General features: G+C 32.6%; 3 protein-coding genes and 1 long non-coding RNA gene across 11 annotated transcripts in view; 2 read left to right on the top strand and 2 right to left on the bottom strand.

Annotated features, from left to right (window-relative positions):
• Window positions 1-2,525: 2,525 nt before the first annotated feature.
• On the top strand, window positions 2,526-4,960 carry LOC120779042. The gene is made up of 2 exons (XM_040111168.1): window positions 2,526-3,129; window positions 4,199-4,960. Exons 1-2 carry the CDS (start codon window positions 2,656-2,658, stop codon window positions 4,874-4,876), a joined length of 1,152 nt encoding a protein of 383 aa, XP_039967102.1. The 5' UTR covers window positions 2,526-2,655; the 3' UTR covers window positions 4,877-4,960.
• Window positions 4,961-6,113: 1,153 nt separating this feature from the next.
• LOC120779043 (BAG family molecular chaperone regulator 2) lies at window positions 6,114-10,401 on the bottom strand. Of its 6 annotated transcripts, none has more exons than XM_040111172.1 (6): window positions 10,046-10,400; window positions 9,799-9,967; window positions 7,789-8,588; window positions 6,855-6,875; window positions 6,603-6,745; window positions 6,114-6,537 (listed from the first exon to the last, which is right to left on the bottom strand). In XM_040111172.1, the coding sequence occupies exons 3-6, from the start codon at window positions 8,058-8,060 to the stop codon at window positions 6,164-6,166; spliced, it is 810 nt and encodes a 269-aa protein (XP_039967106.1). In that variant the 5' UTR covers window positions 8,061-8,588; window positions 9,799-9,967; window positions 10,046-10,400; the 3' UTR covers window positions 6,114-6,163. The 6 variants fall into 6 exon arrangements, with proteins under 6 accessions (XP_039967106.1, XP_039967105.1, XP_039967107.1 ...); XM_040111171.1 differs by having other exon boundaries at window positions 9,799-9,941; XM_040111173.1 differs by lacking the exons at window positions 9,799-9,967; window positions 10,046-10,400 and adding an exon at window positions 9,622-9,708.
• A 360-nt stretch (window positions 10,402-10,761) lies between these two features.
• LOC120779050 overlaps window positions 10,762-21,607 on the top strand; it is a 118,484-nt gene continuing 107,638 nt past the window's right edge. The window contains exon 1 of the long non-coding RNA XR_005705599.1: window positions 10,762-10,918. This is a non-coding gene — a long non-coding RNA (uncharacterized LOC120779050). The remainder of the gene's footprint in view (window positions 10,919-21,607) is intronic.
• LOC120779040 (cyclic AMP response element-binding protein A) overlaps window positions 17,408-21,607 on the bottom strand; it is an 84,036-nt gene continuing 79,836 nt past the window's right edge. For 2 of the 3 annotated variants that reach the window (XM_040111163.1, XM_040111164.1), the window contains 4 exons: window positions 20,172-20,983; window positions 19,619-20,098; window positions 19,393-19,536; window positions 17,408-18,512 (listed from right to left, as the gene is read on the bottom strand). In XM_040111163.1, the coding sequence (XP_039967097.1) occupies window positions 18,315-18,512; window positions 19,393-19,536; window positions 19,619-20,098; window positions 20,172-20,983 (1,634 nt within the window). In that variant the 3' untranslated portion in view covers window positions 17,408-18,314. The remainder of the gene's footprint in view (window positions 18,513-19,392; window positions 19,537-19,618; window positions 20,099-20,171; window positions 20,984-21,607) is intronic. The other variant, XM_040111165.1, reaches the window with a different exon arrangement.

Below are 21,607 nucleotides of genomic sequence, written 5' to 3'. Positions count from 1 at the left end.
TTTGTCAAAAGTGAGCTCGCGCGGCACTCACAAAGCTTTCTTATACCCAAATAATCGTGAATGATATATTATAAATGTTCAGTTGAAAACATTAGAGTGCCTGCTATCCCGAACAACTTCACTTTATGATCATCCAAATTTATTTGGTGGACTTTTTTGATGTTTTCGTCGGTAAAAACTTTTGGGTGTCCAATGCGTGCAGGGTCTTGGGTGCTTATTTCACCACGTCTAAACTTATCATACCAATCTTTGATGATTGATTCCTGAGGTAGTGTCCGAAAACTAGTCATCAAGCCATCACGGCCAAGTTTTCGCTTCAAATGTATTTTTTTCCTTCAAAAATTAAGGCACGGTTTACCAAGCATTTAAAGTGATCTTTTTGAACTCATATTATGTTTGTGTATTATAAAAAAAATCTTCAGGTCATTGTGATAACATAGCGCTTCTTATGAGCTCTCTAGTTCCTACTCTTGACGTCAAAAATAGCTCTAAGTTAGTCATACCTAGTACGACGAACTCATTCAATTACACATAAGTGTCATAATATTGACAGACAATAATGAATTTTCAAAGGATTAGTTCAATAGCTGACATCTGGCAGGAAATATACTACGATATCGAAGTTAAAAACCACTTACGTATATCCATATATATATATGTATATATATACATATATATACTAAGTATATACAAAACCAACGCACATACATACATTTGTCGCTAGCGCCTAATTAGCAACTTTTTAAACAGACAATTTCAAAAGAAGCACATGAGTCATCAGAGCAAAAAATACAATCATAGTAATGAGCTTTTCGGTGTTAACCCAAATGTTCTTTTATCAATATTAATGAAGTGATAAGGAAATTCTGGTTTATTTACATACGTATACTCACGTATTCAAAGCTTATTTCAACAATATAACTGATCCAGTTCTTTACTTATGAGCTGTAGACGTAGGTCTATGGATTGTGCAAAGAATATATTCAGCTGGGATCTGTTTATGAAAATAATACGAGTACATACTTATGTGCACATATATTATTATGTATGATATTGAAATGCTAAATTCGGAGTCTTCACTTGCTTTAGGGTCTAGGTGAAGTCATTGAGAAATTCAACAGAACTGTTTAGGTGATGATATTGCTCAATAAGACTTTTGGTCGCATGAAATCCATATCAATCCGTGGTGGTCCGGTGGTCTGTTTACTTGTGATATTTATGAAAGGAAGTCGAAGTCTCGGTTTTACACTTTCTTTTGAGAAGTTATAAAAGTAAGTTTTCACTCCACGGTGCTTTCTTAAACTAATTTTGAAGAAAGTTCTTAGTTTTCCGAGCTCTTGTGCGAGCTTTGATGGTTTAACCTTCACTCAGCAGTTTGAGGATGTAACATAAAGATAGAAAGTCATTGGATCTTCTTTTGAAGACCCACAAAAAATTGCTCCCGAAACCTTGTAGGACAGCAAGTTTCATACTGACGTATTTTGATCAACCTTTTTTCATTCTTATCAATGTTAATGAAATATTTTATGTGATTATACGTGAAATCATCATCAAAAGGGGTGTCACTTATTCGAGGCTGTTGTTTCCTTTTCATTGGTAGTGTTTTTTACGCGACGGGTCCCAAACCCAGCGCACAACCCTGTGAAGGGGATGTTTCGCCCTCTCACTTTAGCTTGCTTTCAAACGGATGTTTACTGGCTACCCAGAAGATGCTTCTTAGACCAAGACCGGAAGTCGTGAGCTGCTTGAGCCATGTGTAAAAGTATAGTTTCTGGCCACTCTCAGGTGAATGGCAATCAGAGAACTCTCCTCACTTGCGTGAACTTCTGTATATGACTCCAGCCTTCGCCGGGGTAAGCAGAGGAAGAGGAAGACGTTCACTCCGTTGAAGAGATGAATGGAGAAGGACCTGGCTGCCTTCGGTAAGTCGAATTGGCGTCAAATTGCTAAAAGAAGAAACGATTGGCGCGCTGTTGTTAACTCGGCTATAACCTCGTAAGCGGTGTCTACGCCATTAGAACAGAAGAAGATATGTGAAATCAAGCTAATGGGATTTTAAAACATTTAGAAGCATTTAATCAAAGTTCGGATTTAACTTGGCTGAGTGTTTACTTTGAAATATCCAAAAAAAAAAAATTAAAAAAAAGAAACACAAATCGCACTACATTGAACGAAATTTGTTTACCAAAATTTTTACACTCGGTCTCGAATTGCAAAGTATTGCTCAAACAGTAGTTATGTTAAGGGAAGTGGTTTACAAAAAAGCTAAAATTGTTGTGTAAAGTACAACCTCAATTGTCTGCTCCCAAAAAAAAAGCACGACAATCAACTGAGCTGCAAGTTCCCTCTTGGCTAAAGCAACGTCGTTTCGTTAACAAGCCAGCAATCGAGCATTTGATATAGAACACCTTCGCCCAGCTCAGCAGAATTTTCGACAGACACTTGCAATCACATGTCAACTGCAACTCTTCCATTAACAAATCGAAGCAAACCTCCAAACTCGTATGCACTCACTTCGTGGCGGAAATATTTTGCACCACTCTTCAATAATTCAGCGGTCAATTGCATTCAGTTGCAAACTATCTACTTACCAGTGCTGGCAGCCGGAGCACAACCGTAAATGGAATACACCCTGTAAAACAACGGTATATAAAAATGTCACAAAGGCAAACAAAAAGTGCATATGCACATTCCACTATAATTATCTGCCTGATCGGTGTCATGATAACAACACTGCACACCAGCCTCGCGTGGCACTTAGCACAGACCGGCCTCACCGAATCCTATCGCGTGCGCCACCTATCGCTCTATTACTCACGTGTCTTCCTCTGCATTAGCGTGGAGAGTGAACTCTTTCCCACGTTGATCGCCACCAAATGGCCGGAAAATTTCGTACCCCTACAAAGCGCGATTTATCCGCATAGATTCGCACACGCTAATGGCAATCGAAGTGACTGTGAATTGATACAGAAGGCTATATGGACGCAGGTGGATAATTTGGGACGTTTGTGGGTATTCGATGCGGGGTGGGAGCAAGTGCCATCGGCGTCAGATGAGAAGGCAGAGAAAACGACGAAAATGTGTTCGCCAAAGTTGCTGGTTTATGACTTGATCCGGAACGATGCAGAGGTGAGTGCCGGAGCTAAAACCGCATTGAAGCTTTGAATTGAAATATAGGGAAGCAAAATTGCGAAATTCGAGTGAAATCAATCAAGAAAGATAAAGCGATTGCCACGATTTCATCGCGTTAACTTTGTTTGAAGTGAGTTTGGAAGACATATCCATTAAATCGTGACGTCATCAATTAAAAATGTGATAGTGGACCGAGAATAGTAGATACTTAGATGATATTCGGTTTTTATTTGGATTTTTAATTTAGCTACTAAGGTCTTGGGAACAACTGATGGGTTTCCGCAAAGCTTTTTTCTGACACGAATACATATAAGGTTTGCTAACTTCTACCGAGGATTTTAACTAATGGTAGGGCGTAGCTCTAACCGTTCCAGTGCGGCAGGAGCGAATATATCTATGACGTTGTTGTTGTGACGGTTTACTAATACCCGCTTGGATAGTAAGATTCAGGTTCGTTAACATCGAAGTCAGCTAGGCCCAGGAAATGTGCTAATCCGACGGGGTTGGAGAAGGTTGATAGACGTGTAGGGTTTGTTGTGAATGCAAAAGGGTGGTTAGAGTCATGCGGGTACTCGTTGCATGTTGGACATATATTTGGTTTGTCGAGGTCTATGCTGGACAAATATATGTATCTCTGTCATTGCTATGGCTTATAATTGAGCTTTTAATCGTCCCTCTGAAAGATCGTCCCTACAGAATGATAGTCCACTGGAGTTTTCATTGGCTAAATCAATTTTTAAGCTTGAGTTTTAGAATTTCTAAGCGGATCTGGCAACAAAGAGTTTGCAGTGAAGGAACTAGAGATGTAATAGAGGGAATACAGGAGAACGGCTTAATTTCAAGTTAAGGCGAAGTAAATGAATTCAAGGAATCTCTCGCAGTGGTTTAGACGAATTTGGAGTATTTTATTCTAAACGTTTAGGAAGACTCTCACAGTAGTTTAGCAGAATTTGGATTTTTTTATTCTAAGCGGAAGACATTGTCTTTTAGAGATATGGAAAAAATAACCATGTTCAAAAATATAACTGATTTCTTTATCTCCTACCCACCTCTACATACGTGGCAGGTATTGCGCATCGACTGTAGCCGCTATCTAACACCACGTGATAGTGAGAAATTAATTATCAAATTGGGTCCCAGTCCAGCGCTGTGTAAAGTGGAAAAGTATATTTACTTCCTACGTCCCGATGACGCACACATACTCGCCTACGATATAGTGGAACAGAAGTGGCGTCGTCGCGCGCTGCTCAGTCGCAAATTCCAAGGCATTATTGAGGCACCGTTTCCAATCAAACCAATTGACATCGCTTTCGGCCGGCAGCGTGAGCTACTCTTTGCCGATGCGGATGGCAAGCTGTATGCAACACCGAACTCACAATTAAAGACAAAAACAAAGGAAGTCAATGAAATCGCCAATGACTTGAACGCGAAGCAATTGCAGCAGACGGAGGTGACGCCGGACGACGAGTCGAATTCAATTGAATTGGAGTTGTTGGGCAGTTTGCTGGGCCCCAGCAAGGGTATGATGGTGGATGGGCGCACCGGTGTGCTATACTATGCCGTTCCAAAGTACGGTGCAATCGTGCGTTGCGCATTACAACGCAATTTAACGGCGGAAGACAACGAGATCGTTTACTTTACATCGAAGAATATACAACAAATATTCTTCGGCGTGGGCGGTGCGGTGTGGTTGTTGACTGACCGGCTGCTGGAGCCGGATGATCATTGTTTTGCGAATATTTGATGGTAGCTATGTATGAGTTGTTGGCTGTCACTTGAGGGAGCGAGCTCATATATGTAGATGATATATAAAAAAATATATAAACATACATACATATAATGAAAAATAATAATTAAGGACAAAAAAATAAAGGTAAATAAATAATAAATAACAATTAAAAAAATATTTATAAAATTTTATAAAAAAAATAAAATTTTAAAAAAAATAAAAATTTAAAAAATAATAAAATTTAAAAAAAATAATAAAATTTATAAAAAAAATTATAAATAATTAAATAAAAAATATAATAAAATTTTATAAAAAAAAAATAATAATTTATAAAAAAATAATAAAATTTAAAAAATAATAAATTTAAAAAAAATAAAATTTATAAAAATAAATTAAAAACAGAAAATAAATAAAAAAATAAAACAAATAAAAATAAAAACAATAAATAATTAAAAAAGTAATTAAAGAAAAAAATAATAAAAAAAAAAAAAAAAAAAAAAAATATGTAAATATCTATGTAAAAAATAAAAAAAAAAATAAAAAAAAAATAAAAAATAAAAATTAGAAAAAAAGATTTTCATAAATAAAATAAATTTCATAAAACATAAATACATAAATAAACAAATAAATATAAAAAATACAACAAAAACTAGAAAAAAGAACACAGTTTTTTAGTTTTGTAAGCTTAAGATTTTTTTACTTTAAAAATCATTTTTGTTTTTTACTTCAGTTAAATTATTTTTTTATGATTACACAACAGATTCTTAAATGTTTTTTCTTCGATTTGTTCTACATATAGTAAATGTATGTATGTAAGTAATTTTTATGCATAAAATATTTAGCTAGAGATGGGCAAAGTTCATTTTAAATTAAAATGTATTGTTTTACTTTTTTGTGAAATTTTTGTATTTCATTCTGCTTTTACAAAAACTGTGCTAATTCATTTTATATGTAGGTATGGCAACGTTATGCATTTGAAAGTTTACAAATTATTTAGCCAAAATAAAAAAAAATACAACGGTAGTATTAGAGCGTAATATATCCAAAAAAAAACATTTTTCATATTTGTGACAAAAGTTTTAAAGAAGTACTTATGTAAGATATGTGCCGTATAAAAACAATGCACGAAAATTCAATTTTGTTGTTATACTTGCGGCGCATAACTCGCATTACTAGCGGCTATCACGTGTTTTGTGGCAGATATATCCCAACAATTGGCTTTCATTAAACTAAATTAGATGCCTAATGTCTCCTTGTACAACTTTTTGTATTATAATATATTTTTTTTATCATAAATTAAACTCAATTTCGTATTGTCTGTTTGTTTAAATAACCCATCAAAGCCTGCAACCGCTTTTTAATGTTCTTTTGATCGTCGAGCGTGCAGCCCAATAATGCGCTCTCGAATTTCTTATCGACCGGCCCAGCATCCATATCCACACCATATTCGTACGATGATGACGCTTCCGCTGCGCTGCAGCAAGCATTCAGGTATTGTTGGCAACGTTGGCGTGACAACACTGGGTCACCAATAGTAATCATCATATCGATCAGTGCATTGATTTGACTGAGCGCATCCTCCTGCGAACGATCGCGCACCGTATGTACCAATAAATCGACGGTGGAGAGACGCGCGTTAACTCGTTGTATGTAGCAGAAGATTTCCTCACGTTCCGCTGCAAAGTAAGAATAATAATTTGTTTTATTAAATGTTTATTGAAATTTAAATGCAAAAGCTTACCCTCCATCATGGAATGCAGCATATCGTGACTCTTGATCAAATCAATGGACATGAGTAGAAAGTCTTTCTTTTCCTGCAAGCCCAAGGCATCTTTGCGGAATTTCTCGACGCGCGCATCCAACTGATCTAACACTGAAACAAATCTAAATTAACAACAATTATTATTTTAGTTCACTGATATTAAGGGTGAAGTTTTTTTTCTAAATTTCAAAATATTAAGTATGTAATTGGAAAAATTATAATTGGAATTACCTTTCGTTAAGGTTAAAGGGCCTGTTTAGCATTTTGTTACGTGTGGTATATTTTAATTGCGATGAAACAATGGAGTAATTGATATTATTTGGATTTGTTGGTAATTGTGATTTGTTGTTTGATTGGTTCAATAGTACATCAAGTTACATACATAAATACATAAAAATAAAAAGAAATAAAATAATTATTTTTAAAGGTTAATAAGTAAATTAAATGCCACACCACAATTAGAAACTACTTAATTTTAATACACCTTCAGCATAACAGATTATAAAAAAAATCTTGATTTTGGACACTAAAAAGTGCAGTCGATGGAATTTAATTACGCATACATACAAATATATTTTTGTAATACGGTTATGATAAAATTAATCATTACAAGCCAAATTTAAATTATATTAAATAAGCAAACTTATGTGCATATGTTTGTGCATGTAAAATTTTGCACTACGGAATTATTGTAGCTACAAGTTTTAATAGTGAAGAAATAATATTTACATGAGAAATCGACAATAACTAAATGACTTGATAAATTTTTTACAGCATTTACACACTTAACAGACACATTTCGAAGCACATACAATATAAGTATTTCCAAGAGATACTCGCGTTCAGGTGCCCTTATACGGACTTTTGAAAACGAAAGTGTGCACAGTGTTTGCATGGGTACCTACGAAACTTCTTAATCACTTGTCTATTAATAGATTATGTATATGCACTTATTTAGAGTTTTCTCGCCTACACGCTATAATTTAATGTTGAAATAGGGCAACTGCTTGCATAGTTTTGTTTGAAAAGCACTTTAAAAACGTAACATTTTCCACAAAAAATTATTTTTGGCGAAAAACATGTTTGACAGACATACTATAGGTATATAGCTACCCAGTTTTATAGTGTTTATTTACTATGTATGTAAATACACTTGTATAACAACCTGTCCAATGCTTTACTGTCGTCCACATATCCATAGCTCTGCGTTGATGAAGCATTTACATCTATACCACCGCCAGCAAGGTCACTAAAGTGCCGTGACGTTTCCGGAAAGCTTACATGACCGCCTAGTGATGATGCTGATGATGACGCCCTTGCCGCAGCGTCATTTAGACCGTGCAAATAATCAAAATTCATTGATGATTCCGACTGATAGCCTGCTGGGTTATCTGAGTACTCCTGTGGTGGTGGCACAGGAGTGGAATCAATGTCCATATCTTCTCCCTGAGACGTGGTGAAAGCTTTTTTAGCGTTAAACGCTCAAACAAGGAAATGAAAAAAAATCAGTTCGCCTTTATGCAGAAACTGCGAACTAATGGAGTATCTTGCGCGGGCGACAATTGCTGACTATTGATGTTATTGGTTGTTGTGATTTTTCTCTACACGCAGTCACCGTGTATATCTTCGTTGTTATTATTTATTTTGTTGCTTTTAAAACGCCTACTATCGTTGTGGTTTGTATGCCTATGAATTGACCAAAATCTATTGTATGGACGCTTTACGTTTTCTTTTTGTTTTCGGTGTGTGTTTTCTTGTTTTTGTACTTCACGAATCAGTTGTGAATGTTTTTTTTTTTGTTTCAAATTTACACTTGGAATGTTGTCTTTTGGCTTTGTTTGCTTTATATGTATACTAAAATAGCAAGACGAGAGATATTAAATAATTTTCTTAAAATATTGTATCTCTTCTTGTGTAGCCAGCCTCTATAGTTTACGCGACGTAATGTAATGAACGTCGAAAATACTGGAAAGATATTAAAAAAAAAATAAATAAAAAATTAATCTTTAATTACCTATCAATTGAGCAGAGTTCTAGTGATGGCAGTGTCAACAACGACAAGTCGTTATCGACAGCACCACTGGACTTCGTTGTGTTTAAATGCGGGACGGCAGTGCAGACGGGTGTGGAGAAGGAAGAACCACTTGATGTATTTGCGGCTGTTGTATTGTTTGTTGTATTAAATAATGTATTCCAATAGTCATCTGCGTTAGCTGCTCGTTCGGCTGGCCCTGGCGTTGCTACGTCCGGAACATTATCAAGGCGGCGACGCTTTCGCAGCATACTGAGAAAGTTGTCAAACATTACGCGAAATATGCAATAGCGGACGGAAAGTATTCTGGATTTTGGCAAGTCTATTTTCTTTGACGAACTCAAACAAAACCCAAATAAATGTATTTGTATATGTTTCAAAAATATAGAGGTACGTAGCGCGAAATGTGGCGTGATTTCATAAGATGACATTCAAATTGAAATTCAATTTAGCTGCTTGTAAGATTTTTTAAGAAAATATTTGTTTCATCTTTTTCAACAGGTTAAATATTAAGCTTTACACATGTACATATATATATATATTATGAATGTTTTGTATTGGTTTTTGTTGTTATGACACATGTGAATATTCGAGACCAATGTCACGGACGCTGGTTTGCATCGAAATTCTGTTTACATGAACTTGCATACGCACATCAATATAATTTTTATTTCAACGAAGGTACTTTTTTTTAACTATCACCAATATTAATTTATACACGCAACGCGAAACTATTAGTGAATTCTAGAAAATATCTCTCCGCAGCACACATTTGTTTCATTCGACAATTTAAAAATATACGACTCGAATGATTTCATACACATTTCCACTTTGCGCAAAATTTAACGATACATTTGCTTTCCCGAATTTTCGCAAGGTATTTACGTTTTTTTTTACCACACACTACATAATGAGATAAATGCGAGAAAACATATGTATTTCCATGACAATATGGTAAAACCTTACGCGTAATGTTTGTTAGCGAAGCACTCCAATAATCGACATGATTCTAGAATCCGAATAAAATTTTAATTGTTCGTTCCCTTCCTTCTCCACTACCTTTTGTCTGCTTATTTTTATTCTGGCTGTCATTAAAACAACTTTATACGAATAGGGGAATGAGCGGTATATTTGGCTAATTACCTGAGTGAATGAAAAAGCAATAATCTGTCTGTTTCACATAGACAAATTTGGTGTAGGGAACTGGGATCGTCTTCAGGTGTTTCACAGATTTTCACCAATTGTCCTTTCTGTGTCCTTCGTGTACCAAACACGCTCTATTCTTTCTATGAAATGTATGCACAAAATTATTCTATACGCATTTATTCATTTTTCGTTTGCAGTATTTCAGAAAATTTTCAGCGAAAATTTCTAGTGTTTTTCCACAAACCATTTGACAAAAGCTAAATTCCGTCTGCTTTTTCAACTGCTTCTTTTTGATGTCTTCTGTTTACTGACTTTTGACTTTATCTCCACTTTCCAGCTCTGTACTGCGCATAAGCTATTGAAGAAAAAAATCCAAAACCTACGACAAAACCGTGCCGGTTATCAAAAACACCTTGCTATTTTTACCACATTAAATCAACAACCAATTTATATTTTTCCGTTTTGCAATATTTTTAATGTTTATTGTTTAATTTGCTCGCTTTTTGTGGTTCCTTACTAATTTGGATACTATTTTATGCCTGAAAAACTAAAAATTTGCATGAGTGGATTGAATTGTTTTTTCTTCGCTGCTTCGCCGAAAACAGTTGGTTCACAATAGCATGCCATCTGATTGGAAGAAATGAAAGTGACATTGCCAGAAACAAATGTGCCGCACAAGTTACAATAAAATTTTTATTTCACATGCCAGTTTTAACAAAGCCTATAATTTAGTAAAAATTGCTTTACAACAGCATTTCTTCTTTAATTTACTTCTTAGTTTACCAAAAAGTAGTGAAATATTGGTACTTGTGTACAAATCGGCCATTAAAAAAAAATAATGTCGTTACAACTCTGTGCTTGTGTTGTTATTGTTCGGAAAACAACGGAGGAAAAGGAAATGAAAAACAGTTACGTTAATTTTCTTTCTGTGCAAATAATATCTCTAAATTGCTTTCTTGTATTTATTATGTAAAATAATAGTGAAAAGTTGTGAAAATGTATAAAATTGTGAATTGTGCTTATAAGTGAGTGTGAGTTTATAAATGAGAGTGTGAAAAGTGCTGCGTTCCTCAATTTCGGCGATTTTTTGGCATTCCTGCACTGCCGCCATTGCAAGGTAATTTGAAGAAATGTGTTTGCGCTGACAACTACATTATTATGCATACAACTATAGCGTTTAAATTGTTTATTTTATTCATTATTAAGATTTATAACAATAAATTAAAATAAAACAATAATAATATTTCCTCTGGCGTCAGTACACACGCTACCAAGCATGGTCACGCTTCGGCTAGTAGCAAATCTTTTGTCCAGCCAATAATCCAATTGGTGCTGTTTATTTTCTTTATATATCTGTAAAGTCTGATGCATTCGACTATAATCCTTAGCGATTAAGTTATTTTTTCCGAAGTTAGTCGTTGTTTCGTTTGTGAATTGGAGTGAGTGTATGATTTTTGTCCAGCCGTCATAGCAAAGTAATTTGAAAGAATTTGGAGAAATGTGCTTACCGTAAGGCCACTAATTAACTATATATGTACATTACAGTGTCGAAATTGTTTAACGCATACATAGTCAGCGTTATAAAACAATAATAATATTTCCTGTGGCATCGTGGCTTTTAATTCCTAAAACCCGCACAGCAATGTAGTTAAATAAAACAAAGTATTACGAATTTTGCTTTAAAACATTATATGTATTGTATATATATATTTTTGAATAAATTTTTTATATTTTTGTAGTTTGGTTTTTTACATTTTACGATATTTCATTATGCATAAAGTGTTTTCATTCACTAAACAAAATAATTAAATTCATTTACTAGCTTTTAACGCCTCATTTAATTCATTTATGTATTTAAAATTATTTTTGTTTTCATTTTAATTAACTTAAATAAATTTATTTGCATGTCTTTTTGATTTGCAAATCGTTAGCAATTTGCTCTTCATTGTTTAGTTGTGTAAATATATTCAATTTAAGTATAGTCTGTATTTACTAAATATGTAAATGTATGTATAATATGCACTTTTCATTGAAAAAAAAAATTAAATAAAATATTATTTGTGTATACGCGTATATCAGGCAACAAACAAATACAGTACGTAAATATCGTAAAATTTTCATTTATTTAAATTACATTCTCTTGGCATTAAAAGTTTCTATCTCTTCACTTAAAAATATGGTTTTTGTTATTGTTGTTTTTTAATTGCATACATTTATGTATATATGTATAAGTATATATTTTATATGGAAGTTGTGCCTCGTTTTTTGTCGTTAGTTGTTTTAAATATTTTAATAGTTTTATTTAATTTTTACGCTTTATTTTTGTTTTTCGTCACTTTTTTTCTATGCTCAACAAATTGTACTAAATACATTAGAATATTTGTATGTATGTATATATGCATATAGGTAAACGTTTACTTTTAATTTTAGGAGTATACTTATTTAATAGTAGTTAAATAATTATTTTTTGAATAAAATGAATTTAATATAAATTTCAGCTAAACAGCAAAATTGCACATTTCCACTTGCCAATTACAGATTTTGCGGAATTTTGTTGCACTTTTAAAACTTTTTATAATTTTTAGTATATTTAATTTTTTTCTAGTTTCTGTGCAATTTTTTTTCACATACACATATCTACGCTTCTTATACGCTATATGTATGTATGTATGTACAGTTCTGCTTTAAATGTAAATAAGTACATTGTATCGTAAGTATATTTAAATGTATGTATGTATATTTGTGTACCACGAGCTTGCACTTTCTTGTAATAAAATAAGGCATTTTATTTAAATTCTATACGCTAATATACAATAGCCCAGCTCACCACCTACATACACTCGCTGGTAACGGTAACTAGCTTATTTTTAACACTTTTTTTATATATGAATATGCTTCGCTGGCGTTTACAAGGCAATGTTTGCTTTGCCAAGCTTCACCAGAAACAAAATTATTTAACAATTTTATTTAGTTTTACGGCTAAATCAGAAACATACATAAATTTTGTGTTTACATGCGCTTAATTTTAAATGACTTCAATGTGGCTACATGTTACATACATCTTTTACAAAGAAATAATAATAAAAAAATTAAATACAAAATGAAATAAAAAAAATTTAAATAAAAATTACAATAATTATATGTAAAAAATATTTAAGTAAATATAAAACAAAAAAAAATATTAAATAATTAAAAATTTAAAAAATTTAGTGCAAAGAAAAAAATTAATTACAAAAATTAAATGAAAAAAATGAAAAAAATTATAATAATTAAATGATAAAAAAATTAATTAAATATTAAACAAATAATATTAAATAATTAAAAAAAATGTTTGATTTGTCAAAAAAAAATTTAAAATACAAAAAAAATCTGCAAATAAAATAATTTCAGCAATAACTAAATTTCAATAAATAATATCACTAAATAAAATACATCATCAGCTGAAATTTAATTAATTACAATTTTTTTAAACGATTTATAGTGTTTAAAGTCAAAAACTCATTATTTTCGTAAAAGAATAAACAATTTTATGAAAAATTAAGGCGCTTAAACTAATTATTTTTAATGACTAAGCTTTTAACATTTAATATGGACATTATTTGTAAGTGAACTTTAAAAAAAAAATAAAAATATTGCATTAAAGACTGCTTTCGTTTACACACTTTTTAGTCACAAAATTCATTTATTTGCGCAATTTTCCAAACATTAAATTTTTAATTATTTGATTTTGGTGTACTTTGCGTTATAATATTTGTATTTAGTTGTTAATTTTATTGTGTAGAATGTTTGAAAATACTTTTGATTTCTTTTTAAAAAGCAAAACTAAACTCACGGCCGCTGCAACATATTGGAACAGGCAGATTTGTACTCGAATTTGCTTGGTAATACAAAAAGCAAATATTTTTGTTACTTTGAATTTTTTTCTGCTTCTGAAAAAATATTTTTGTTACTTTGAATTTTTGATTTTTTTCTGTTTTCGTTTGCAATTTTTTGCTCACAATTTGCTGGAAAATATTTTTTTCTACACATTGATTTTAAAAAATATATATGTTTGCCTTTAAATTGCCATTTATTAATAAAAAAATATTTTTTTACAAATATAATTAGTTTTAATTCTTATCTCTTGACGAATAAAATCATAATTTCTTTTATTACAATATTTACAAATTTATTCATATGCTTGCATATATGTATGTATGTAATTTGAAAGTATTTTATTGCGTTTGTGCAATTTTTCGCAAAAAAGTACAGTCTTACTATTAAAATATGCTTTGTTTTTGAATGTCAAAAGCGTGTAATATTTTTTGCATTTAACAAATACAAAATAAATTATATGTGCTGCAATGAAATAAAATTAAAAACTACAACAATTGTGACCTAAAACATTATGCAGAAAAAAAATTTAATTAAATTAAAAAAAATTGACCAACTTAATTATATTTATATATTACTTACATATGTACATATGTATGTGTACCGTTAAAATAATTTCTATTGGCTCGGAAAGTTTTTTCTAAACAACTACTAGTTATCAACGAAATGCTTTTAAAAGTATATTAATTTTATTCAAATACATATTTTTATATTACAGTTAAAAATTAATAGTTTAAAGTAGTCGATATACACAATTTAGTTTAAAAATAGTAATCAGGTCTTAATATTTACATGCATTTTTTAACTTTATATAGAAGTTCACACCACTTTAGTAAGTTTACGCTTCGAAAATACGCGCTTATAAACATTATATATGTATGGTATGATTTAAAATAAAATTAAAAAAACAGAAACGAAATTTTGTGAAAAAATTTTAGAAAAAAATGCAAAAATTAAAAAGAATAAGAAAAGTGTTTCTAAACATTTTGGGAAATGAAAAAATTTCGAAACAAAATTTTGAAAGAAAAAAAACGATTCAGCAAAGAAATCGAAACTATTTTTTAATAAAGCATATTATGAAACAAAAACGCAAAAGTTAAAAATTGTAGAAAATAAAAAAAAATTGGGATTTTAAAACTGAAAAATTTTTGAACCGAACTCTAGACAAATAAATTTAAAAAATAATTTTTCGAGACAAAATTTTTGAAAGAGTTTTAAAAACTCAAATTAAGAAAAAAAATTTCGAAAAATAAATTTTGAAAAGAATTTCGAAAAAAAAACATTTTTTTAAAATTTCCGAAATAAAATTTTTATAAACTTCGGGAAAGACAAAATTTTTGAAAGTATTTTAAAAAAGCAAATAAAAAAAATTGAAAAAATACTTCAGAAAAACTTTTTCAAATTGAATTTTTAATGCTGAAAATATTTAATAAAAAAGTACAAAAAGGCAGATAGTACCAAAGTCATACATATTTTTCTCAAAATCAAGCATTCACGACGACATATTTTCCAAAAACTTTGATAAGAAAAACTTTTTCTGTTATTGTTTCAAAAAACATGATCAAAACCGCGTTCTTTTCAAAGCCACTTGTAAAACATTAAAAAAAATGTCTTAAGACGCTTTCAAAAGCTTATAAAAGCACAGCATTAAATAAAAATTTTTAATTTGAAATTAAATTGAACATGTAATTTCACATTTACTCCCAACCTTTTGCATATTCTTTGCATATTTCTTCAAGTAATCAACACTGCTTGCTATTGTCTAAGAATAAAGGAACAATATGCCAAACAAAACACGTTTAACATTCACCAAATAGCGGATGTTTAGTAAGTTTATATTTTTTATCTATTTTTTGTTCACTATTAATAAATAAATTTAGTCGGAATTATTGCACATAACTTTTTACGAGGCTTGGTTTAGCGTTAGAAAGAAGCGTTTGAAAATGCCAAACAAATTGGTTTAATTTAAACCGTTAAATACCCATACTTTCCTAGCAGAAATTCAAAGACTAGAAAACGAGTCTTCCACACAGTAGCGATGGAAAGCGCGCACTCGGGAAAGGCGTCAAATTTATGTACATATAAAGAGACTTGAGCTGTTCTTTTTTTATGAATTTTTATTTTTGAAAATTAACGCATAACTACAACAACAATTGCAAGAAATACACTCAGCAATGATTGCTTTATTTTCTGCAATTGCATTGGCGCGCTTTTGTGCACAAGAAAAGACCTAATGGGCTTTGGAATTTCCATAGGAAATTAAGGTAGTAGTAGACTATATAAACTTAATTGTGTTTAAGGCAGCAACATGTTTCACAAAACGAAAAAGCTTTTAAAACATAAAGCTTTGTGGAAGCTTGCGATCGTTAGTTTTCGAAAAACGACAGAGCTTTAAACATAAAGCTTTGTGAAAGCTTGCGCGTTTTGGTTTCCATAAAATGACAGGTCTTTTAAGACGTAAAGCTTTTCGTGAAAGCTTGCGAGCGTTGGTTTTCGAACAACTACAAAGCTTTTAAAATATAAAGCTTTGTGAAAGCTTTCACCCAAATTTTGCTTCCTACTTGCTTCGTCACTTGTGCTATGCTGCCTTACTATTGTTACAACTTAAAAAGTTTTTCTAAACCCAAAAAGCCTGAATGCTTACCTCATTAATCATGCTAAAAAATATATAAATTTGTACCACAAATTTGAAGTATCAAATATTATTAAAACATAATATTCTTGCGATTTTTTGCTCTGACAATTTTTGTGCTGACTAAATTTTAACTAAAACTTTGATTTTTGCGAATGTCAAACGTGTGGTTTAAATATTTTATTGCATGTAGTTATGTATGTCTATTATATTGGCATAAAGCGAGGCAAAAATATTGTTTTTTAAACTAGCAAATGAAAGTTGTTGTTTGCTTATGAAATTGCTTAAATGAGAATTAAAGAGAAAATGAGACTTTTTATATTAAAATTAAAATTTAAGCTTACACTTTGTTGTTGTTGTTTTTGTAATTAAATGTAAAAATAACTGTTTATTTACAAACAAAGTAATTAAATTAATTAATTATAGTGGAAGTACGTAATATTGTTGTTGTGAGCTTTAAGCACAAAATGTCATGCGAGCGGAAAAAGTGCAATAAAAATATTTTTAAAATATATTGCAAAAAATGAATTAATTATATTTAAAAAATAACTATTTAATTAATTTTAATAAATTTAATTTAATTATTAATTAATTTAGTTCAGTTAATTAAATGATTGTTTAATTATTATAAATTATTTTAACTCATATTTAATTTTATTGCAATTTTATACCAATACGTAAAAGAAAAGTTTTATTATAGCCAAAGCTATTATTACAGAAAAAAATTAATTGCACTTAATATATAATTACTAAAAATTCACATGTGGCTGATTTATGTATGTATAATATATGTATGTGTATGCGTACTAAATTAGTAACTTAAAGTGAAGTTTTTGGAATATATGTAAGTAACGCTTTTAAAAAAACAATTTTTTTGTTGTTGAGCATAAGTAAAAGCATATGTAGGTGAGCGCTAAAAAAATTTTACAAATAACTTTTTAAACTAAACGCGTAATATTGTGCAAAAAAATTTTATATATAATTTTTAATTATATTTTTTTAATAAAAAAATATCATAATTACAATTCTATTAATTTATTATCTATTAATTTTTAATTTTAATTTATAAAATTTGTTTTAATTAATGTTCATATAATTAATTCATAAAATGTTTAGTTAAAATAGTGGAATGTTGCTAATTCATTTTAATAACATTTATTATTTACAAATTATTTAAAATGTAAGTATATGTATGTATGTAATTGTTATAAAACTTGGACTTGCACTACACTACTAGATGGATTTCGAAATTGGCATGGACTGTGTGGCTGGACTTTTCTCCGATACACTTAATTAAATTATATAATGCCAACTATATGCATGCAATAAGTAAAGCACTTTAAGTGGCTTACATAATGGTACTTTGTAGTATGTATGTGTTATATATAAGTATATAATATATTAAATGTTGCATTAAGTAAGTTTTTTGGTCAAAATTCGTTTTCATGTAAATATAGTATTGATCTACAATACGAAATGCACATTGATTTATTTATTTTATTTATTCATACTTTTATAATACAGCAATTATGTATGTATACTTATATAAAATCTGTTTACAGCCTGTCCAGCCCGTTCACTTACACACTAAATACATGTAAATATATTTACTTTTTATATACGATAACTGTTATGTATAAAAAATGCTGCATACATTTAAATATATTCTCATAAAAAGCAAGTACATATATACTTATATACATATTACATAAAAAATGCTACCTTCAAACAGTGTAAATATCTCATAAAATATGTAAACTACCACTACTAGAAATTCTAACCGAAAAACGCACAGATTCACGCGCCTAACATTTAATTTTATAGAAAAATTAAAAAAAACAAACTTCTTATTTACCAATGCTGCTACATTTTTAGCAACTTCTTAGTTGGGCTGCTGCGCAATAAATTCATTTCCTTGTCAGCGGCGCGGAAAAAGCGTAGAATTTCTTGCGAAAATATTTCCACTGTATTTTCCAAGCGCCTGCTCTCTCGCTCCCTTTATAGTCGCTTAAGCGTTCTTCTTGCTGTTCTGTTTGTTCAGCATCGCTTGCAATTTGTGCAATTGACTTAGTAGATTGGCGTTCGTGTGCTCCAGCGCGTCGCAACGTTTGCGCTGCTCATTATTCTCATTGACAAGTATTTCGACGCGACGCTCTAATTGATCCATATATTCCTTCTTTTTGCGTCGACTCTCTTGTGCAGAAATCTGAAATATAGCGTAAATACTGCGTTATTGGGCTGTTAAATGCAGAACCTAAGAGATCTCGACTTTACTATATTCGACAGAGAGATTACAAAACAATCGTTTATCGGTGAACGGCTATCACCTACAACTTTCTCGCTTCATCACTGCAATGAGCCTAAAACTTTATTCTGCCAAATCCTATTAAAGAACTGGACCTAGGAGTACGTGGGATAAGCGGTGATCGCCTGCCGCCTAGAATTTTCTCGCTTGTTTACTGCAAGGAACCTAAATATCTCCCATGCCAAATCTATGGCCACCTTTTTTACGAACTGGATCTCAAGTGTTACATTTAAGAGTCTGCACTCTTTCACTCTGTATACAACCACTGTTGTCACGAAAATATGAAGCCGCAACAAGATCCTCAAGACATCAGCACTTGGTACGAAGAAAATATACGTTGTTGCCAACATACAAGGCAATCTACCGGCTGCCGCGTGAAACAAGAGTGACCCAAGCGCAACTTCATTCTGTCTATTGAAGTAGGTTAAGCTCCTAATAATACAGAATACATCTTGACATATAAAATATTGTATATGTCCTACAATGTGAATTCGCATGACATTAATAAACCTCTTGCTATGGTCCGAACCTGTCGAAACCGGCCTATCGTTCTAAATTCTGCTGTTTTACTGTTACCACACAAGATAAGCCTAAAAAATTAAACTCTGAAAGAATTTCTTCCCAGCAACTAATGTTGCAACTGCGGTAAGAGAAACTTACATAGTTCTTTTTTAACACATCCCTCGCGGAAATAAGTTCTGTCAGAATTCTTTTTAATTTAGGCTTTAAAGGCTTGTTCGAGGCTTTTCCCTAACTAAACTATGATTTACTATGAGCTCACCTTATTTTTGATTTTTCTTCGTATCTTCTTGAGCGACTTCTCCTCAGCTTTGGTAAGTGGTAGCTTCTGCGGGATTGGATAACCTTCGGCTTGTAGCGTGCGCTTCTCTTCCTCGGTTAGGATTAGCACGCCAGTGGAACCTTTCTGTTTAGCAAACAATAATGTTTAGCAAGAAATAATGTGTTAGTATTGTAACTAAAAATCCAATTATAACCGCACAACTTACCGGCTGCGAGCTGATGAGCGGGGTGTGTATCGGCTGACGTGTGGAACCGCTAGTACCGCCTGACGCATGTCGACCGGCTGCATGCAGTGACGATGTCGACGACGAGGCGGATGATGGCGATGACGAGCTGCTGCTGCTGGCACTACGGCGCACATTCGCGGCGTGCAAGGCAACGGGGGTAATGACTGCAGGGTTGGCCACAGATATAGAAACTGAAGTGTTGGGCGAAAGTGGTGATAGTAAATGTTCCGGTGTTAAATTACCTTCGGAATCACCATCACTCGATGAGCAGGAGGGTGGCGTCAATGGCAGACCATATTGACCGTTATGCTTGACATTGGCACCAACACCATTGTAGCTAGACTCCGACTTAATATTCAATTTGGGCATTACAATGTTTTGACCATTATTGACGGTTGTGGCGAGTTGTTGCGCTTTGAGTAAGCTCTGTGAGGCGGGTGTGAGTTGCAGACAACCGTTCTGGTAGTGTGCATATGAAATATAAATATTAGCAACATTTTTCTTTAAAACAAATAGATGCTTCGGTACTGACCTTGTGCTCAAAGACGAGATCGGAGTTAGTGCGCGGGGTTAGCTTTGAGATTTTTGCCATTGTTATGCATTCCGGCGAATTAGGGCTGGGCGGGCAACTTGAATCCGGTGACATGGGCTCATCCTTGATGGCCGACTCATCGATTTCGATGTCCGAACAGATGTCCGGCGAAGAGCTGCCTTCGCGTGCTGTTGACGGCGTACGACAGCTGCTCGTTTCAAAAACTGTGCTCACCGTCGCTGCCTGAGGTAGGTACTGTTGGAGATGTGACTGTTGCTGCAGTTGTTGTTGTTGCGTAGCGGCGGGTTTGCTAAGTGTAATTGTAGTGGTGTTGCTGCCGCCATAACCGGAACTACTGCTGCTGCTGCTGGTGCCACTGGACGTTTCAGCGGTGCGCAGATTGAATGTCATCGGTGCGGTGGTGTTGATCTTGCTGAGGCTCGCATAGATGCCGGCATGTGTGTAGCGTAATGGCAACGCTGTAGCAGATTGGCGGGTTGTGGTGCTCGCAGTGAGTGTACCACTGCCGGTTGCGGTGCTGGCGGATATGCTCAGTGTGCTATTTAGTGTGGCTGTGCTGGAGGTAGCGGCGGTGGTGAGCAATGTGTTTGTTGCTAACTTGCTGGAGCTGCTGGTTGTGTGAGTGCTGTGCTCTAGCGTAGCTAATTCCATGGGCGTATCATCGCAGTCCACCGATATGGCCAAGCACTTGGGGTCAACACTGTTGGTAATGTCGACATCGTGCCGTGAGCGTGCTGTGTTGCTGGTGGCGGTTTTCAGCGAAATTGCGGGATAGCATTCGTCTTCCATGTCTTTTTGTGGTGAGGGTGGACCGGAAAGAGAACGAATAGAAGTAAATGAGATTTTATTTAATCTTTCAATGTGAGTTTATTTTATTCGAGCGCAAATTGTATTTCCTTAATGAGGCCACTGAACTTGGAATGTTGTCAGTCTATATTATTAATGCTGGTTTTAAGTCATTAACAAGCAATGCAATGAACTTTCAGTGGATTTTTGTTTTGATGCTAATTTTCATTAAATACATTATTGCTGTTTGAATGTACCATATTTGTCTGATTACTTCGACTCGCCACACTTGTCGTACGTTAGTTGTTAAAGTTGTATGGAGGCAGGTGGGGTGGACAACAAATTTATGATAAGCTAGGGTGTGGCTTACTTTTGCTAATATATTTTTGGAGATTTCTTTGCAAAATATGTTAATTTTATTTCTTTGTGTTGTGTTGCTGTTCTTGTATTTTTTTGCAACTTTTTAAATATTTAACGTTCATAAATTTATAGATAACTGTTTTTTCCAAAAAAATTCACCAATATAGATACCTATATATTTTACAATAATTGTGAAATATTTTTGATGCTTTTCTTGTATTGTTTTAACGTTCATAGAATTTATAGAATACAATAAATTATATGCTTTT

This window comes from Bactrocera tryoni, chromosome 5, assembly GCF_016617805.1.
Source record: "Bactrocera tryoni isolate S06 chromosome 5, CSIRO_BtryS06_freeze2, whole genome shotgun sequence".
Taxonomy (NCBI): Eukaryota; Metazoa; Arthropoda; class Insecta; order Diptera; family Tephritidae; genus Bactrocera; species Bactrocera tryoni.
This window is presented reverse-complemented; position numbering and strand designations above follow the sequence as displayed.